Raw genomic sequence first — 22,953 nt, forward strand, 5'->3', positions numbered from 1 at the left:
ATTCTCTGACACTGGGCACACGGTCCATATACTCTGACACTGGGCACACATTCCGTACTCTCTGACACTAGGAACACAGTCCGTACTCTCTGACACTAGGCACACAGTCCGTACTCTCTGAGACTGTGCACACAATCCGTACTGTCTGACACAGGACACAGAGCCCGTACTCTCTGACACTGGACACACGGTCCATATACTCTGACACTGGGCACACATTCCGTACTCTCTGACACGGGACACACAGTCCGTACTCTTTGACACAGGACACACAGTCGGTACACTCAGACAGGGGACACACAGTCCGTACGCACTGACATGGGATACACAGTCCGTACTTCCTGACACAGGGCACACAGTCCGTACTCTCTGACAGTGGACACACAGTCCGTACTCTCTGACAGTGGACACACATTCCGTACTCTCTGACACGGGACACCCAGTCCGTACTCTCTGACACAGGACACACAATCCGTACTCTCTGACACTGGGCACACAGTCCGTACTCTCTGACACAGGACACACAGTCCGTACTCTCTGACAGTGGACACACAGTCCGTACTCTCTGACACGGCGCACACAGTCCGTACTCTCTGACACAGGACACACAGTCCGTACTCTCTGACACTGGGCACACGGTCCCTACACTCTGACACTGGACACACAGTCCGTACTCTCTGACACGGGATATACAGTCCGTACGCATTGACACGGGAAACACAGCCCGTACTCTCTGACACTGGGCACACAGTCGTATTCTCTAACACGGGACACACAGTCCGTACTCTCTGACACTGGACACACGGTCCGTCCTCTCTGACACGGGAAACACAGCGCGTACTCTCTGACACTGGGCACATGGTCCATACTCTCTAACACAGGACACACAGTCCGTACTCTCTGACACGGGACACACAGCCCGTACTCTCTGACATGGGACACACAGCCCGTACTCTCTGACACGGGACACACAGTCCTTACTCTTTGACACAGGACACACAGTCGGTACACTCAGACAGGGGACACACAGTCCGTACGCACTGACATGGGATACACAGTCCGTACTTCCTGACACAGGGCACACAGTCCGTACTCTCTGACAGTGGACACACAGTCCGTACTCTCTGACAGTGGACACACAGTCCGTACTCTCTGACACGGGACACACAGTCCGTACTCTCTGACACGGGACACACAGTCCGTACTCTCTGACACGGGACACACAGTCCGTACTCTCTGACACAGGACACACAGTCCGTACTCTCTGACACAGGACACACAGTCCGTACTCTCTGACAGTGGACACACAGTCCGTACTCTCTGACACTGCGCACACAGTCCGTACTCTCTGACACGGGATACCCAGTCCATACTCTGATACTGGACACACAGTCCGTACTCTCTGACACGGGACACACACTCTGTACTCACAGACAGGAGACAGACAGTCCATAATCTCTGACACGGGACACACAGTCCGTACGCATTGACACGGGAAACACAATCCATACTCTCTGACACAGGACATACAGCCCGTACTCTCTGACACTGGGCACACGGTCCGTACTCTCTGACACGAGACACACTGTCAGTTATCTCTGACACTGGACGCACGGTCCATACTCTCTGACACAGGACACACAGTCCGTACGCATTGACACGGGATACACAGTCCGTACTCTCTGACACTGGGCACACGGTCGTATTCTATGGGACACACAGTCTGTACTCTCTGACACAGGACACACAGTCCATTCTCTCTGACATGGGACACATAGTCCGTAGTCTCTGACACAGGACACACAGTCCGTACGCTCAGACAGGAGACACACAGTCCGTACGCACTGACATGGGATACACAGTCCGTACTCTCTGACACTGGACACACAGTCTATACTCTCTGACACTGGACACACAGTCCGTACACTCTGACACTGGGACACACAGTCTGTACTCTCTGACACTGGGCACACAGTCCGTACTCTCTGACACAGGGCACACAGTCCGTACTCTCTGACACGGGACACACAGTCCGTACTCTCTGACATGGGACACACAGTCCGTACTCTCTGACACGGGACACACAGTCCGTACTCTCTGACATGGGACACACAGTCCGTACTCTCTGACATGGGACACACAGCCCGTACTCTCTGACACTGCGCACACAGTCCGTACTCTCTGACACGGGACACACAGTCCATTCTCTCTGACATGGGACACATAGTCCGTAGTCTCTGACACAGGACACACAGTCCGTACGCTCAGACAGGAGACACACAGTCCGTACGCATTGACATGGGATACACAGTCCGTACTCTCTGACACTGGACACACAGTCTATACTCTCTGACACTGGACACACAGTCCGTACACTCTGACACTGGGACACACAGTCTGTACTCTCTGACACTGGGCACACAGTCCGTACTCTCTGACACTGGGCACACAGTCCGTACTCTCTGACACGGGACACACAGTCCGTACTCTCTGACATGGGACACACAGTCCGTACTCTCTGACACGGGACACACAGTCCGTACTCTCTGACATGGGACACACAGTCCGTACTCTCTGACATGGGACACACAGCCCGTACTCTCTGACACTGCGCACACAGTCCGTACTCTCTGACACGGGACACACAGTCCGTACTCTCTGACACGGGACACACAGTCCATACTCTCTGACATGGGACACACAGTCCGTACTCTCTGACACGGGACACACAGTCTGTACTCTCTGACATGGGACACACAGTCCGTACTCTCTGACACTGCGCACACAGTCCGTACTCTCTGACACTGGACACACAGTCCGTACTCTCTGACACTGGGACACACAGTCCGTACTCTCTGACACTGCGCACACAGTCCGTACTCTCTGACACAGGACACACAGTCCGTACTCTCTGACACGGGACACACAGTCTGTACTCTCTGACATGGGACACACAGTCCGTACTCTCTGACATGGGACACACAGTCCGTACTCTCTGGCACTGCGCACACAGTCCGTACTCTCTGACACGGGACACACAGTCCGTACTCTCTGACACGGGACACACAGTCCGTACTCTCTGACACGGGACACACAGTCCGTACTCTCTGACATGGGACACACAGTCCGTACTCTCTGACACAGGACACACAGTCCGTACTCTCTGACACGGGACACACAGTCCGTACTCTCTGACATGGGACACACAGTCCGTACTCTCTGACACAGGACACACAGTCCGTACTCTCTGACATGGGACACACAGTCCGTACTCTCTGACACAGGACACACAGCCCGTACTCTCTGACACTGGACACACAGTCCGTACTCTCTGACACTGGACACACATTCCGTACTCTCTGACACTGGGCACACGGTCCATATACTCTGACACTGGGCACACATTCCGTACTCTCTGACACTAGGCACACAGTCCATTCTCTCTGACACGGGACATACAGTCCGTACTCTCTGACACGGGACACATAGTCCGTACTCTCTGACACTGGGCACACATTCCGTCCTCTCTGACACTGGGCACACGGTCCATATACTCTGACACTGGGCACACATTCCGTACTCTCTGACACTGGGCACACGGTCCATATACTCTGACACTGGGCACACATTCCATGCTCTCTGACACTGGGCACACGGTCCACATACTCTGACACTGGGCACACATTCCGTACTCTCTGACATTAGGCACACAGTCCGTACTCTCTGACACTAGGCACACAGTCCGTACTCTCTGAGACTGTGCACACAGTCCGTACTGTCTTACACAGGACACACAGCCCGTACTCTCTGACACTGGACACACAGTCCGTACTCTCTGACACTGGGCACACGGTCCATATACTCTGACACTGGGCACACATTCCGTACTCTCTGACACTAGGCACACAGTCCATTCTCTCTGACACGGGACATACAGTCCGTACTCTCTGACACGGGATACACAGTCCGTACGCATTGACACGGGAAACACAGCCCGCACTCTCTGACACTGGGCACATGGTCGTAATCTCTAACACGGGACACACAGTCTGTACTCTCTGACACGGGACACACAGTCCGTACTCTCAGACACCGGACACACAGTCCATACTCTCTGACGCTAGGCACACAGTCCGTACTCTCTGACACTAGACACACAGTCCGTACTCTCTGACACAGGGCACACAGTCCGTACTCTCTGACACTAGACACACAGTCCGTACTCTCTGACACTAGACACACAGTCCGTACTCTCTGACACTAGACACACAGTCCGTACTCTCTGACACAGGGCACAAAGTCCGTACTCTCTGACACTAGACACACAGTCCGTACTCTCCGACACTGGACACACAGTCCGTACTCTCCGACACTGGACACACGGTCCATACTCTCTGACACGGGATACACAGTCCGTACGCATTGACACGGGAAACACAGCCCGTACTCTCTGACACTGGGCACATGGTCCATACTCTCTAACACAGGACACACAGTCCGTACTCTCTGACACGGGACACACAGTCCGTACTCTCTGACATGGGGCACACAGTCCTTACTCTTTGACACAGGACACACAGTCCTTACTCTCTGACACTGGACACACAGTCCGTACTCTCTGACACAGGACACACAGTCCGTACTCTCTGACACGGGACACACAGTCTGTACTCTCTGACACGGGACACACAGTCCGTACTCTCTGACACTGGGCACACAGTCCGTACTCTCTGACACGGGACACACAGTCCGTACTCTCTGACACGGGACACACAGTCCGTACTCTCTGACACGGGACAAACAGTCCGTACTCTCTGACATGGGACACACAGTCCATACTCTCTGACACTGCGCACACATTCTGTACTCTCTGACACAGGACACACAGTCCATACTCTCTGACACGGGACACACAGTCCGTACTCTCTGACACAGGACACACAGTCCGTACTCTCTGACACTGGGCACACAGTCCGTACTCTCTGACATGGGACACACAGTCTGTACTCTCTGACACGGGACACACAGTCCGTACTCTCTGACACTGGGCACACAGTCCTTACTCTCTGACATGGGACACACAGTCTGTACTCTCTGACACGGGACACACAGTCCGTACTCTCTGACACTGGGCACACAGTCCGTACTCTCTGACATGGGACACACAGTCTGTACTCTCTGACACGGGACACACAGTCCGTACTCTCTGACACTGGGCACACAGTCCGTACTCTCTGACACAGGACACACAGTCCGTACTCTCTGACACTGGACACACAGTCCGTACTCTCTGACACAGGACACACAGTCCGTACTCTCTGACACAGGACACACAGTCCGTACTCTCTGACAGTGGACACACAGTACGTACTCTCTGACACAGGACACACAGTCCGTACTCTCTGACACTGGACACACAGTCCGTACTCTCTGACACTGGGCACACGGTCCATATACTCTGACACTGGGCACACATTCCGTATTCTCTGACACTGGGCACACGGTCCATATACTCTGACACTGGGCACACTTTCCGTACTCTCTGACACTAGGCACACAGTCCGTACTCTCTGACACTAGGCACACAGTCCATACTCTCTGAGACTGTGCACACAATCCGTACTGTCTGACACAGGACACACAGCCCGTACTCTCTGACACTGGACACACAGTCCGTACTCTCGGACACTGGGCACACATTCCGTACTCTCTGACACTGGACACACAGTCCGTACTCTCTGACACTGGACACACAGTCCGTACTCTCTGACACTGGACACACAGCCCGTACTCTCTGACACTGGACACACAGCCCGTACTCTCTGACACTGGACACACAGTCCGTACTCTCTGACACTGGACACACAGTCCGTACTCTCTGACACTGGACACACAGTCCGTACTCTCTGACACTGGACACACAGCCCGTACTCTCTGACACTGGACACACAGTCCGTACTTTCTGACACTGGACACACAGTCCGTACTCTCTGACACTGGGCACACGGTCCATATACTCTGACACTGGGCACACATTCCGTACTCTCTGACACGGGACACACAGTCCGTACTCTCTGACACGGGACACACAGTCCGTACTCTTTGACACGGGACACACAGTCTGTACTCTCTGACACGGGACACACAGTCCGTACTCTCTGACACGGGACACACAGTCCATTCTCTCTGACACGGGACACACAGTCCGTACTCTCTGACACGGAACACACAGTCCGTACTCTCTGACAGTGGACATACAATCCATACTCTCTGACACGGTACACACAGTCCGTACTTCCTGACACAGGGCACACAGTCCGTACTCTCTGACAGTGGACACACAGTCCCTAGTCTCTGACACTGGGCACACAGTCCGTAGTCTCTGACATTGGGCACACGGTCCATACTCTCTGACACAGGACACACGGTCCATACTCTCTGACACAGGATACACAGTCCGTACTCTCTGACACTAGACACACAGTCCATAATCTCAGACAGGGGACACACAGTCCGTACTCTCTGACACTGGACACACAGTCCGTACTCTCTGAAAAGGGACACACATTCTGCACTCTCTGACATGGGACACATAGTCCGTAGTCTCTGACACAGGACACACAGTCCGTACGCTCAGACAGGAGACACACAGTCCGTACGCATTGACATGGGATACACAGTCCGTACTCTCTGACACTGGACACACAGTCTATACTCTCTGACACTGGACACACAGTCCGTACACTCTGACACTGGGACACACAGTCTGTACTCTCTGACACTGGGCACACAGTCCGTACTCTCTGACACTGGGCACACAGTCCGTACTCTCTGACACGGGACACACAGTCCGTACTCTCTGACATGGGACACACAGTCCGTACTCTCTGACACGGGACACACAGTCCGTACTCTCTGACATGGGACACACAGTCCGTACTCTCTGACATGGGACACACAGCCCGTACTCTCTGACACTGCGCACACAGTCCGTACTCTCTGACACGGGACACACAGTCCGTACTCTCTGACACGGGACACACAGTCCATACTCTCTGACATGGGACACACAGTCCGTACTCTCTGACACGGGACACACAGTCTGTACTCTCTGACATGGGACACACAGTCCGTACTCTCTGACACTGCGCACACAGTCCGTACTCTCTGACACTGGACACACAGTCCGTACTCTCTGACACTGGGACACACAGTCCGTACTCTCTGACACTGCGCACACAGTCCGTACTCTCTGACACAGGACACACAGTCCGTACTCTCTGACACGGGACACACAGTCTGTACTCTCTGACATGGGACACACAGTCCGTACTCTCTGACATGGGACACACAGTCCGTACTCTCTGGCACTGCGCACACAGTCCGTACTCTCTGACATGGGACACACAGTCCGTACTCTCTGACACGGGACACACAGTCCGTACTCTCTGACATGGGACACACAGTCCGTACTCTCTGACACAGGACACACAGTCCGTACTCTCTGACACGGGACACACAGTCCGTACTCTCTGACATGGGACACACAGTCCGTACTCTCTGACACAGGACACACAGTCCGTACTCTCTGACATGGGACACACAGTCCGTACTCTCTGACACAGGACACACAGCCCGTACTCTCTGACACTGGACACACAGTCCGTACTCTCTGACACTGGACACACATTCCGTACTCTCTGACACTGGGCACACGGTCCATATACTCTGACACTGGGCACACATTCCGTACTCTCTGACACTAGGCACACAGTCCATTCTCTCTGACACGGGACATACAGTCCGTACTCTCTGACACGGGACACATAGTCCGTACTCTCTGACACTGGGCACACATTCCGTCCTCTCTGACACTGGGCACACGGTCCATATACTCTGACACTGGGCACACATTCCGTACTCTCTGACACTGGGCACACGGTCCATATACTCTGACACTGGGCACACATTCCGTGCTCTCTGACACTGGGCACACGGTCCACATACTCTGACACTGGGCACACATTCCGTACTCTCTGACATTAGGCACACAGTCCGTACTCTCTGACACTAGGCACACAGTCCGTACTCTCTGAGACTGTGCACACAGTCCGTACTGTCTGACACAGGACACACAGCCCGTACTCTCTGACACTGGACACACAGTCCGTACTCTCTGAGACTGTGCACACAGTCCGTACTGTCTTACACAGGACACACAGCCCGTACTCTCTGACACTGGACACACAGTCCGTACTCTCTGACACTGGGCACACGGTCCATATACTCTGACACTGGGCACACATTCCGTACTCTCTGACACTAGGCACACAGTCCATTCTCTCTGACACGGGACATACAGTCCGTACTCTCTGACACGGGATACACAGTCCGTACGCATTGACACGGGAAACACAGCCCGCACTCTCTGACACTGGGCACATGGTCGTAATCTCTAACACGGGACACACAGTCTGTACTCTCTGACACGGGACACACAGTCCGTACTCTCAGACACCGGACACACAGTCCATACTCTCTGACACTAGGCACACAGTCCGTACTCTCTGACACTAGACACACAGTCCGTACTCTCTGACACAGGGCACACAGTCCGTACTCTCTGACACTAGACACACAGTCCGTACTCTCTGACACTAGACACACAGTCCGTACTCTCTGACACTAGACACACAGTCCGTACTCTCTGACACAGGGCACAAAGTCCGTACTCTCTGACACTAGACACACAGTCCGTACTCTCCGACACTGGACACACAGTCCGTACTCTCCGACACTGGACACACGGTCCATACTCTCTGACACGGGATACACAGTCCGTACGCATTGACACGGGAAACACAGCCCGTACTCTCTGACACTGGGCACATGGTCCATACTCTCTAACACAGGACACACAGTCCGTACTCTCTGACACGGGACACACAGTCCGTACTCTCTGACATGGGGCACACAGTCCTTACTCTTTGACACAGGACACACAGTCCTTACTCTCTGACACTGGACACACAGTCCGTACTCTCTGACACAGGACACACAGTCCGTACTCTCTGACACGGGACACACAGTCTGTACTCTCTGACACGGGACACACAGTCCGTACTCTCTGACACTGGGCACACAGTCCGTACTCTCTGACACGGGACACACAGTCCGTACTCTCTGACACGGGACACACAGTCCGTACTCTCTGACACGGGACAAACAGTCCGTACTCTCTGACATGGGACACACAGTCCATACTCTCTGACACTGCGCACACATTCTGTACTCTCTGACACAGGACACACAGTCCGTACTCTCTGACACGGGACACACAGTCCGTACTCTCTGACACAGGACACACAGTCCGTACTCTCTGACACTGGGCACACAGTCCGTACTCTCTGACATGGGACACACAGTCTGTACTCTCTGACACGGGACACACAGTCCGTACTCTCTGACACTGGGCACACAGTCCTTACTCTCTGACATGGGACACACAGTCTGTACTCTCTGACACGGGACACACAGTCCGTACTCTCTGACACTGGGCACACAGTCCGTACTCTCTGACATGGGACACACAGTCTGTACTCTCTGACACGGGACACACAGTCCGTACTCTCTGACACTGGGCACACAGTCCGTACTCTCTGACACAGGACACACAGTCCGTACTCTCTGACACTGGACACACAGTCCGTACTCTCTGACACAGGACACACAGTCCGTACTCTCTGACACAGGACACACAGTACGTACTCTCTGACACAGGACACACAGTCCGTACTCTCTGACACTGGACACACAGTCCGTACTCTCTGACACTGGGCACACGGTCCATATACTCTGACACTGGGCACACATTCCGTATTCTCTGACACTGGGCACACGGTCCATATACTCTGACACTGGGCACACTTTCCGTACTCTCTGACACTGGACACACAGTCCGTACTCTCTGACACAGGACACACAGTCCGTACTCTCTGACAGTGGACACACAGTACGTACTCTCTGACACAGGACACACAGTCCGTACTCTCTGACACTGGACACACAGTCCGTACTCTCTGACACTGGGCACACGGTCCATATACTCTGACACTGGGCACACATTCCGTATTCTCTGACACTGGGCACACGGTCCATATACTCTGACACTGGGCACACTTTCCGTACTCTCTGACACTAGGCACACATCCGTACTCTCTGACACTAGGCACACAGTCCATACTCTCTGAGACTGTGCACACAATCCGTACTGTCTGACACAGGACACACAGCCCGTACTCTCTGACACTGGACACACAGTCCGTACTCTCGGACACTGGGCACACATTCCGTACTCTCTGACACTGGACACACAGTCCGTACTCTCTGACACTGGACACACAGTCCGTACTCTCTGACACTGGACACACAGCCCGTACTCTCTGACACTGGACACACAGCCCGTACTCTCTGACACTGGACACACAGTCCGTACTCTCTGACACTGGACACACAGTCCGTACTCTCTGACACTGGACACACAGCCCGTACTCTCTGACACTGGACACACAGTCCGTACTTTCTGACACTGGACACACAGTCCGTACTCTCTGACACTGGGCACACGGTCCATATACTCTGACACTGGGCACACATTCCGTACTCTCTGACACGGGACACACCGTCCGTACTCTCTGACACGGGATACACAGTCCGTACTCTTTGACACGGGACACACAGTCTGTACTCTCTGACACGGGACACACAGTCCGTACTCTCTGACACGGGACACACAGTCCATTCTCTCTGACACGGGACACACAGTCCGTACTCTCTGACACGGAACACACAGTCCGTACTCTCTGACAGTGGACATACAATCCATACTCTCTGACACGGTACACACAGTCCGTACTTCCTGACACAGGGCACACAGTCCGTACTCTCTGACAGTGGACACACAGTCCCTAGTCTCTGACACTGGGCACACAGTCCGTACTCTCTGACATTGGGCACACGGTCCATACTCTCTGACACAGGACACACGGTCCATACTCTCTGACACAGGATACACAGTCCGTACTCTCTGACACTAGACACACAGTCCGTACTCTCTGACACAGGGCACACAGTCCGTACTCTCTGACACTAGACACACAGTCCGTACTCTCTGACACTAGACACACAGTCCGTACTCTCTGACACTAGACACACAGTCCGTACTCTCTGACACAGGGCACAAAGTCCGTACTCTCTGACACTAGACACACAGTCCGTACTCTCCGACACTGGACACACAGTCCGTACTCTCCGACACTGGACACACGGTCCATACTCTCTGACACGGGATACACAGTCCGTACGCATTGACACGGGAAACACAGCCCGTACTCTCTGACACTGGGCACATGGTCCATACTCTCTAACACAGGACACACACTCCGTACTCTCTGACACGGGACACACAGTCCGTACTCTCTGACATGGGGCACACAGTCCTTACTCTTTGACACAGGACACACAGTCCTTACTCTCTGACACTGGACACACAGTCCGTACTCTCTGACACAGGACACACAGTCCGTACTCTCTGACACGGGACACACAGTCTGTACTCTCTGACACGGGACACACAGTCCGTACTCTCTGACACTGGGCACACAGTCCGTACTCTCTGACACGGGACACACAGTCCGTACTCTCTGACACGGGACACACAGTCCGTACTCTCTGACACGTGACAAACAGTCCGTACTCTCTGACATGGGACACACAGTCCATACTCTCTGACACTGCGCACACATTCTGTACTCTCTGACACAGGACACACAGTCCGTACTCTCTGACACGGGACACACAGTCCGTACTCTCTGACACAGGACACACAGTCCGTACTCTCTGACACTGGGCACACAGTCCGTACTCTCTGACATGGGACACACAGTCTGTACTCTCTGACACGGGACACACAGTCCGTACTCTCTGACACTGGGCACACAGTCCTTACTCTCTGACATGGGACACACAGTCTGTACTCTCTGACACGGGACACACAGTCCGTACTCTCTGACACTGGGCACACAGTCCGTACTCTCTGACATGGGACACACAGTCTGTACTCTCTGACACGGGACACACAGTCCGTACTCTCTGACACTGGGCACACAGTCCGTACTCTCTGACACAGGACACACAGTCCGTACTCTCTGACACTGGACACACAGTCCGTACTCTCTGACACAGGACACACAGTCCGTACTCTCTGACACAGGACACGCAGTCCATACGCTCAGACAGGGAACACACAGTCCGTACGCACTGACATGGGATACACAGTCCGTACTCTCTGACACAGGACACACAGCCAGTACTCTCTGACACAGGACACACAGTCCGTACGCTCAGACAGGGGACACACAGTCCGTACGCACTGACATGGGACACACAGTCCATACTCTCTGACACTGGACACACAGTCCGTACACTGTGACACTGGGACACACAGTCTGTACTCTCTGACACGGGACACACAGTCCGTACTCTCTGACACAGGACACACAGCCCGTACTCTCTGACAGTGGACACACAGTCTGTACTCTCTGACACTGGGCACACAGTCCGTACTCTCTGACACAGGACACACAGCCCGTACTCTCTGACAGTGCACACACAGTCTGTACTCTCTGACACTGGGCACACAGTCCGTTCTCTCTGACACAGGACACACAGCCCGTACTCTCTGACAGTGGACACACAGTCTGTACTCTCTGACACTGGGCACACAGTCCGTACTCTCTGACACAGGACACACAGTCCGTACTCTCTGACACTGGGCACACAGTCCGTTCTCTCTGACACAGGACACACAGCCCGTACTCTCTGACAGTGGACACACAGTCCGTACTCTCTGACAGTGGACACACAGTCTGTACTCTCTGACACGGGACACACAGTCCATTCTCTCTGACACGGGACACACAGTCTGTACTCTCTGACACGGGACACACAGTCTGTACTCTCTGACACGGGACACACAGTCCGTACTCTCTGACACGGGACACACAGTCCATTCTCTCTGACACGGGACACACAGTCCTTACTCTCTGACACGGAACACACAGTCCGTACTCTCTGACAGTGGACATACAATCCGTACTCTCTGACACGGTACACACAGTCTGTACTCTCTGACACGGGACACACAGTCCGTACTCTCTGACACTGGACACACAGTCCGTACTCTCTGACATGGGACACACAGTCCCTAGTCTCTGACACTGGGCACACAGTCCGTACTCTCTGACATTGGGCACACGGTCCATACTCTCTGACACAGGACACACGGTCCATACTCTCTGACACAGGATACACAGTCCGTACTCTCTGACACTAGACACACAGTCCATAATCTCAGACAGGGGACACACAGTCCGTTCTCTCTGACACTGGACATACAGTCCGTACTCTCTGACACTAGACACACAGTCCATAATCTCAGACAGGGGACACACAGTCCGTTCTCTCTGACACTGGACATACAGTCCGTACTCTCTGACACGGGACACACAGTCCGTACTCTCTGACACGGGACACACAGTCCGTACTCTCTGACACAGGACACACAGTCCGTACTCTCCGACACTGGACACACGGTCCATACTCTCTGACACGGGATACACAGTCCGTACTCTCTGACACTGGACATACAGTCCGTACTCTCTGACACGGGACACACAGTCCGTACTCTCCGACACTGGACACACGGTCCATACTCTCTGACACAGGATACACAGTCCGTACTCTCTGACACTAGACACACAGTCCATAATCTCAGACAGGGGACACACAGTCCGTACTCTCTGACACGGGACACACAGTCCATTCTCTCTGACACGGGACACACAGTCCGTACTCTCCGACACTGGACACACGGTCCATACTCTCTGACACGGGATACACAGTCCGTACGCATTGACACGGGATACACAATCCGTACGCATTGACATGGGAAACACAGTCCGTACTCTCTGACACTGGACACACAGTCCGTACTCTCTGACACGGGACACACAGTCCGTACTCTCTGTCACGGGACACACAGTCTGTACTCTCTGTCACGGGACACACAGTCCGTACTCTCTGTCACGGGACACACAGTCCTTACTCTTTGACACGGGACACACAGTCGGTACGCTCAGACAGGGGACACACAGTCCGTACGCACTGACATGGGATACACAGTCCGTACTTCCTGACACAGGGCACACACTCCGTACTCTCTGACACGGGACACACAGTCCGTACTCTCTGACACAGGGCACACAGTCCGTACTCTCTGACACTGGGCACACAGTCCGTATTCTCGGATACGGGACACGCAGCCCGTACTCTCTGACACAGGACACACAGCCCATACTCTCTGACAGTGGACACACAGTCCGTACTCTCTGACACAGGACACACAGCCCATACTCTCTGACACGGGACACGCAGCCCGTACTCTCTGACACTGGGCACACAATCCGTTCTCTCTGACACAGGACACACAGCCCGTACTCTCTGACAGTGGACACACAGTCTGTACTCTCTGACACTGGGCACACAGTCCGTTCTCTCTGACACAGGACACACAGCCCGTACTCTCTGACAGTGGGCACACAGTCCGTACTCTCTGACACTGGGCACACAGTCCGTACTCTCTGACACTGGGCACACAGTCCGTACTCTCTGACACGGGACACACAGCCCGTTCTCTCTGACACTGGGCACACAGTCCGTTCTCTCTGACACAGGACACACAGCCCGTACTCTCTGACAGTGGACACACAGTCCGTACTCTCTGACACGGGACACACAGTCCATTCTCTCTGACACGGGACACACAGTCTGTACTCTCTGACACGGGGCACACAGTCTGTACTCTCTGACACGGGACACACAGTCCGTACTCTCTGACACGGGACACACAGTCCATTCTCTCTGACACGGGACACACAGTCCGTACTCTCTGACACGGAACACACAGTCTGTACTCTCTGACAGTGGACATACAATCCATACTCTCTGACACGGTACACACAGTCTGTACTCTCTGACACGTGACACACAGTCCGTACTCTCTGACACTGGACACACAGTCCGTACTCTCTGACATGGGACACACAGTCCCTAGTCTCTGACACTGGGCACACAGTCCGTACTCTCTGACATTGGGCACACGGTCCATACTCTCTGACACAGGACACACGGTCCATACTCTCTGACACAGGATACACAGTCCGTACTCTCTGACACTAGACACACAGTCCATAATCTCAGACAGGGGACACACAGTCCGTACTCTCTGACACTGGACACACAGTCCGTACTCTCTGAAAAGGGACACACATTCTGCACTCTCTGACATGGGACACACAGTCCGTACTCTCTGACACGGGACACACAGCCCGTACTCTCTGACACTGGACATACAGTCCGTACTCTCTGACACTGGGCACACGGTCCATATACTCTGACACTGGGCACACATTCCGTACTCTCTGACACTAGGCACACAGTCCATTCTCTCTGACACGGGACATACGGTCCGTAATCTCTGACACGGGATACACAGTCCGTACGCATTGACACGGGAAACACAGCCCGCACTCTCTGACACTGGGCACATGGTCGTATTCTCTAACACGGGACACACAGTCTGTACTCTCTGACACGGGACACACAGTCCGTACTCTCTGACACGGGACACACAGTCCGTACTCTCTGACACGGGACACACAGTCCGTACTCTCTGACATGGGACACACAGTCCGTACTCTCTGACACGGGACACACAGTCCTTACTCTTTGACACAGGACACACAGTCGGTACACTCAGACAGGGGACACACAGTCCGTACGCACTGACATGGGATACACAGTCCGTACTTCCTGACACAGGGCACACAGTCCGTACTCTCTGACAGTGGACTCACAGTCCGTACTCTCTGACAGTGGACACACAGTCTGTACTCACTGACACGGGACACACAGTCCGTACTCTCTGACACGGGACACACAGTCCGTACTCTCGGATACGGGACACACAGCCGTACTCTCTGACACAGGATACCCCATCCGTACTCTTTGACAGTGGACACACAGTCCGTACTCTCTGACATGGGACACACAGTCCGTACTCTCTGACACAGGACACACAGTCCGTACTCTCTGACAGTGGACACACAGTCCGTACTCTCTGATAATGCGCACACAGTCCGTACTCTCTGACACGGGACACACACTCTGTACTCACAGACAGGAGACAGACAGTCCATAATCTCTGACACGGGACACACAGTCCGTACGCATTGACACGGGAAACACAATCCATACTCTCTGACACAGGACATAGAGCCCGTACTCTCTGACACTGGACACACAGTCCGTACTCTCTGACACAGGACACACAGTCCGTACTCTCTGACACTGGGCACACGGTCCATATACTCTGACATTGGTCACACAGTCCGTACACTCTGACACAGGGCACACATTCTGTACTCTCTGACACTGGACACCCAGTCCATACTCTCTGACACAGGACACACAGTCCGTACGCATTGACACAGGATACACAGTCCGTACTCTCTGATACTGGGCACACGGTCGTATTCTCTAACATGGGACACACAGTCTGTACTCTCTGACAGTGGACACACAGTCCGTACTCTCTGACACAGGACACGCAGTCCATACGCTCAGACAGGGGACACACAGTCCGTACGCACTGACATGGGATACACAGTCCGTACTCTCTGACACAGGACACACAGCCAGTACTCTCTGACACAGGACACACAATCCGTACGCTCAGACAGGGGACACACAGTCCGTACGCACTGACATGGGACACACAGTCCATACTCTCTGACACTGGACACACAGTCCGTACACTGTGACACTGGGACACACAGTCTGTACTCTCTGACACGGGACACACAGTCCGTACTCTCTGACACAGGACACACAGCCCGTACTCTCTGACATGGGACACACAGTCTGTACTCTCTGACACGGGAAACACAGTCCGTACTCTCTGACACGGGACACACAGTCCATACTCTCTGACACTGGACACACAGTCCATTCTCTCTGACACTAGACACACAGTCCGTACTCTCTGACACTGGGACACACAGCCCGTACTCTCTGACACAGGACACACAGTCCGTACTCTCTGACAGTGGACACACAGTCCGTACTCTCTGACACTGCGCACACAGTCCGTACTCTCTGACACGGGACACACAGTCCGTACTCTCTGACACGGGATACCCAGTCCATACTCTGATACTGGACACACGGTCCATACTCTCTGACACGGGATACACAGTCCGTACGCATTGACACGGGAAACACAGCCCATACTCTCTGACACTGGGCACATGGTCCATACTCTCTGACACGGGACACACAGTCCGTACTTTCTGACACGGGACACACAGACCGTACTTTCTGACACGGGACACACAGTCCGTACTCTCTGACATGGGACACACAATCCTTACTCTTTGACACAGGACACACAGTCGGTACGCTCAGACAGGGGACACACAGTCCGTATGCACTGACATGGGATACACAGTCCGTACTCTCTGACACGGGACACACAGTCCGTACTCTCTGACACTGGGCACACAGTCCGTACTCTCTGACACAGGACACACAGTCCGTACTCTCTGACACAGGACACACAGTCCGTACTCTCTGAAACTGCGCACACAGTCCGTACTCTCTGACACAGGACACACAGTCCGTACTCTCTGACACTGGACACACGGTCCCTACACTCTGACACTGGACACACAGCCCGTACTCTCTGACACTGGGCACACGGTCGTATTCTCTAACATGGGACACACAGTCTGTACTCTCTGACAGTGGACACACAGTCCATTCTCTCTGACATGGGACACACAGTCCGTACTCTCTGACACAGGACACACAGTCCATACGCTCAGACAGGGGACACACAGTCCGTATGCACTGACATGGGATACACAGTCCGTACTCTCTGACACAGGACACACAGTCCGTACGCTCACACAGGGGACACACAGTCCGTACGCACTGACATGGGATACACAGTCCATTCTCTCTGACACGGGAAACACAGTCCGTACTCTCTGACACTGGGCACAAGGTCCATTCTCTCTGACACGGGATACACAGTCCGTACGCATTGACACGGGATACACAATCCGTACGCATTGACACGGGAAACACAGCCCGTACTCTCTGACACGGGACACACAGTCCATTCTCTCTGACACGGGACACACAGTCCGTACTCTCCGACACTGGACACACGGTCCATACTCTCTGACACGGGATACACAGTCCGTACGCATTGACACGGGATACACAATCCGTACGCATTGACACGGGAAACACAGCCCGTACTCTCTGACACTGGGCACATGGTCCATACTCTCTAACACGGGACACACAGTCCGTACTCTCTGACACTGGGCACACAGTCCGTACTCTCAGACACCGGGCTCACAGTCCGTACTCTCAGACAGGGGACACACAGTCCGTACTCTCAGACAGGGGACCTAAAGTCCGTACTCTCTGACACAAGACACACAGCCCGTACTCTCTGACACGGGACACACAGCCCGTACTCTCTGACACGGGACACACAGTCCGTACTCTCAGACACCGGGCTCACAGTCCGTACTCTCAGACAGGGGACACACAGTCCGTACTCTCTGACACTGGACACACGGTCCACACTCTCTGACATGGGATACACAGTCTGTACGCATTGACACGGGAAACACAGCCCGTACTCTCTGACACTGGGCACACGGTCCATTCTCTCTGACACGGGACACGTAGTCCGTACTCTCTGAGACTGTGCACACAGTCTGTACTCTTAGACATGGTACATAACAGTCCATTCTCTCTGACACGGGACACACAGTCCGTACTCTCTGACACAGGACACACAGTCCGCACTCTCTGACACGGGACACACAATCCATACTCTCAGACAGGGGACACACAGTCCATACTCTCTGACACTGGGCACGCAGCCCATACTCTCTGACATGGGACACACAGTCCGTACTCTCTGACACTGGGACACACAGCCCGTACTCTCTGACACAGGACACACAGTCCGTACTCTCTGACAGTGGACACACAGTCCGTACTCTCTGACACTGCGCACACAGTCCGTACTCTCTGACACGGGACACATAGTCCGTACTCTCTGACACGGGATACCCAGTCCATACTCTGATACTGGACACACGGTCCATACTCTCTGACACGGGATACACAGTCCGTACGCATTGACACGGGAAACACAGCCCATACTCTCTGACACTGGGCACATGGTCCATACTCTCTGACACGGGACACACAGTCCGTACTTTCTGACACGGGACACACAGACCGTACTTTCTGACACGGGACACACAGTCCGTACTCTCTGACATGGGACACACAATCCTTACTCTTTGACACAGGACACACAGTCGGTACGCTCAGACAGGGGACACACAGTCCGTATGCACTGACATGGGATACACAGTCCGTACTCTCTGACACGGGACACACAGTCCGTACTCTCTGACACTGGGCACACAGTCCGTACTCTCTGACACAGGACACACAGTCCGTACTCTCTGACACAGGACACACAGTCCGTACTCTCTGACACTGCGCACACAGTCCGTACTCTCTGACACAGGACACACAGTCCGTACTCTCTGACACTGGACACACGGTCCCTACACTCTGACACTGGACACACAGCCCGTACTCTCTGACACTGGGCACACGGTCGTATTCTCTAACATGGGACACACAGTCTGTACTCTCTGACAGTGGACACACAGTCCATTCTCTCTGACATGGGACACACAGTCCGTACTCTCTGACACAGGACACACAGTCCATACGCTCAGACAGGGGACACACAGTCCGTATGCACTGACATGGGATACACAGTCCGTACTCTCTGACACAGGACACACAGTCCGTTCGCTCACACAGGGGACACACAGTCCGTACGCACTGACATGGGATACACAGTCCATTCTCTCTGACACGGGAAACACAGTCCGTACTCTCTGACACTGGGCACATGGTCCATTCTCTCTGACACGGGATACACAGTCCGTACGCATTGACACGGGATACACAATCCGTACGCATTGACACGGGAAACACAGCCCGTACTCTCTGACACGGGACACACAGTCCATTCTCTCTGACACGGGACACACAGTCCGTACTCTCCGACACTGGACACACGGTCCATACTCTCTGACACGGGATACACAGTCCGTACGCATTGACACGGGATACACAATCCGTACGCATTGACACGGGAAACACAGCCCGTACTCTCTGACACTGGGCACATGGTCCATACTCTCTAACACGGGACACACAGTCCGTACTCTCTGACACTGGGCACACAGTCCGTACTCTCAGACACCGGGCTCACAGTCCGTACTCTCAGACAGGGGACACACAGTCCGTACTCTCAGACAGGGGACCTAAAGTCCGTACTCTCTGACACAAGACACACAGCCCGTACTCTCTGACACGGGACACACAGCCCGTACTCTCTGACACGGGACACACAGTCCGTACTCTCAGACACCGGGCTCACAGTCCGTACTCTCAGACAGGGGACACACAGTCCGTACTCTCTGACACTGGACACACGGTCCACACTCTCTGACATGGGATACACAGTCTGTACGCATTGACACGGGAAACACAGCCCGTACTCTCTGACACTGGGCACACGGTCCATTCTCTCTGACACGGGACACGTAGTCCGTACTCTCTGAGACTGTGCACACAGTCTGTACTCTTAGACATGGTACATAACAGTCCATTCTCTCTGACACGGGACACACAGTCCGTACTCTCTGACACAGGACACACAGTCCGCACTCTCTGACACGGGACACACAATCCATACTCTCAGACAGGGGACACACAGTCCATACTCTCTGACACTGGGCACGCAGCCCATACTCTCTGACATGGGACACACAGTCCGTACTCTCTGACACGGGACACACAGTCCGTACGCACTGACATGGGATACACAGTCCGTACTCTCTGACACTGGACAAACAGCCCGTACACTCTGATACTGGGCACACATTCCGTACTCTCTGACACGGGACACACAGTCCGTACTCTCTGACACTGGACAAACAGCCCGTACACTCTGACACTGGGCACACATTCCGTACTCTCAGACATTGGGCACACGGTCCATACTCTCTGACACGGGACACCCCGTACGGACTCTGTAACATGGGACTTACAGTCTGTACTCTCTGACACGGGACACACAGTCCGTACTCTCTGACACGGGACACACAGTCCGTACTCTCTGACAGTGGACACACAGTCCGTACTCTCTGACACGGGACACACAGTCCGTACTCTCTGACACGGGACACACAGTCCGTACTCTCTGACACGGGACACACAGTCCGTACTCTCTGACATGGGACACACAGTCCGTACTCTCTGACACTGGGCACACGGTCCATATTCTCTAACACGGGACACACAGTCCGTACTCTCAGACACGGGACACACAGTCCGTACGCATTGACATGGGATACACAGTCCGTACTCTCTGACATGGGACACACAGTCCGTAATTTCTGACACGGGACACACAGTCCGTACTCTCTGACATGGGACACACAGTCCGTACTCTCTGACACGGGACACACAGTCCGTACTCTCTGACATGGGACACACAGTCCGTAATTTCTGACACGGGACACACAGTCCATACTCTCTGACATGGGACACACAGTCCGTACTCTCTGACACGGGACACACAGTCCGTACACACTGACATGGGATACACAGTCCGTACTCTCTGACACGGGATACACAGTCCGTACACTCTGACACGGATTACACAGTCCGTACACTCTGAAACCTGGGCACGCAGTCCGTACTCTCTGACACGGGACACACAGTCCGTACTCTCTGACACGGGACACACAGTCCGTACTCTCTGACACGGGACACACAGTCCATACTCTCTGCGACGGGACACACAGTCCGTACTCTCTGACACAGGAGACACAGTCCGTACACTCTGACACAGGACACGCAGTCCGTACTCTCTGACACTGGACACACAGTCCGTACTCTCAGACACGGGACACACACCCTACGTACTCTCTGACACTGGACACACAGTCCGTACTCTCTGACACGGGACACACAGTCCGTACTCTCTGACACGGGACACACAGTCCGTACTCTCTGACACTGCGCACACAGTCCGTACTCTCTGACACGGGACACACAGTCTGTACTCTCTTACACAGGACACACAGTCCGTACTCTCTGACACAGGACACACAGTCCGTACTCTCTGACACGGGACACCCCGTCTGGAACCTGTAACATGTGACTTACAGTCCGTACTCTCTGACACTAGACACACAGTCCGTACTCTCATTCAGGGGTGACACAGTCTGTACTCTCTGACACGGGATACACAATCTATACTCTCTGAGACTGTGCACACAGTCTGTACTCTCAGACATGGGACACACAGTCCGTACTCTGGGACATGGGACATAACAGTCCGTACTCTATGACATGGTACACACAGTCTGTACACCCTGACACAGACCAGACAGTCCATACGCTATTCCATGGGATGCACAGTCTATACTTTCTGACATGGGACATAACAGTCCGTCCATCGTGACACGGGGAACACATTTAATACCTGGATCCTGTCAGTGTAGTTGTCAAGCAGGAGGACCCCTGAACTCGTCACTTTCTTTGTCTCTACCATAGTTTTCAGGTCTGCGAGGAGACTCATGTGTTTTGACATATCTGTTGCCAGAACCTGTTTTAGAAGAACAAGAGAACAAATGAGACAGAGAGATT

At 53.9% G+C, this 22,953-nt stretch overlaps 1 protein-coding gene across 4 annotated transcripts in view; it reads right to left on the bottom strand.

The window, feature by feature from the left end:
• Positions 1-22,953, bottom strand: part of LOC140468227 (3',5'-cyclic-AMP phosphodiesterase 4B-like) — a 666,103-nt gene that overhangs the window by 43,930 nt on the left and 599,220 nt on the right. For all 4 annotated transcript variants that reach the window (XM_072564484.1, XM_072564485.1, XM_072564486.1 and 1 more), the window contains one exon: positions 22,790-22,912. In XM_072564484.1, the coding sequence (XP_072420585.1) occupies positions 22,790-22,912 (123 nt within the window). The remainder of the gene's footprint in view (positions 1-22,789; positions 22,913-22,953) is intronic.

This window comes from Chiloscyllium punctatum, chromosome 46, assembly GCF_047496795.1.
Source record: "Chiloscyllium punctatum isolate Juve2018m chromosome 46, sChiPun1.3, whole genome shotgun sequence".
In the NCBI taxonomy this organism is placed as follows: domain Eukaryota; kingdom Metazoa; phylum Chordata; class Chondrichthyes; order Orectolobiformes; family Hemiscylliidae; genus Chiloscyllium; species Chiloscyllium punctatum.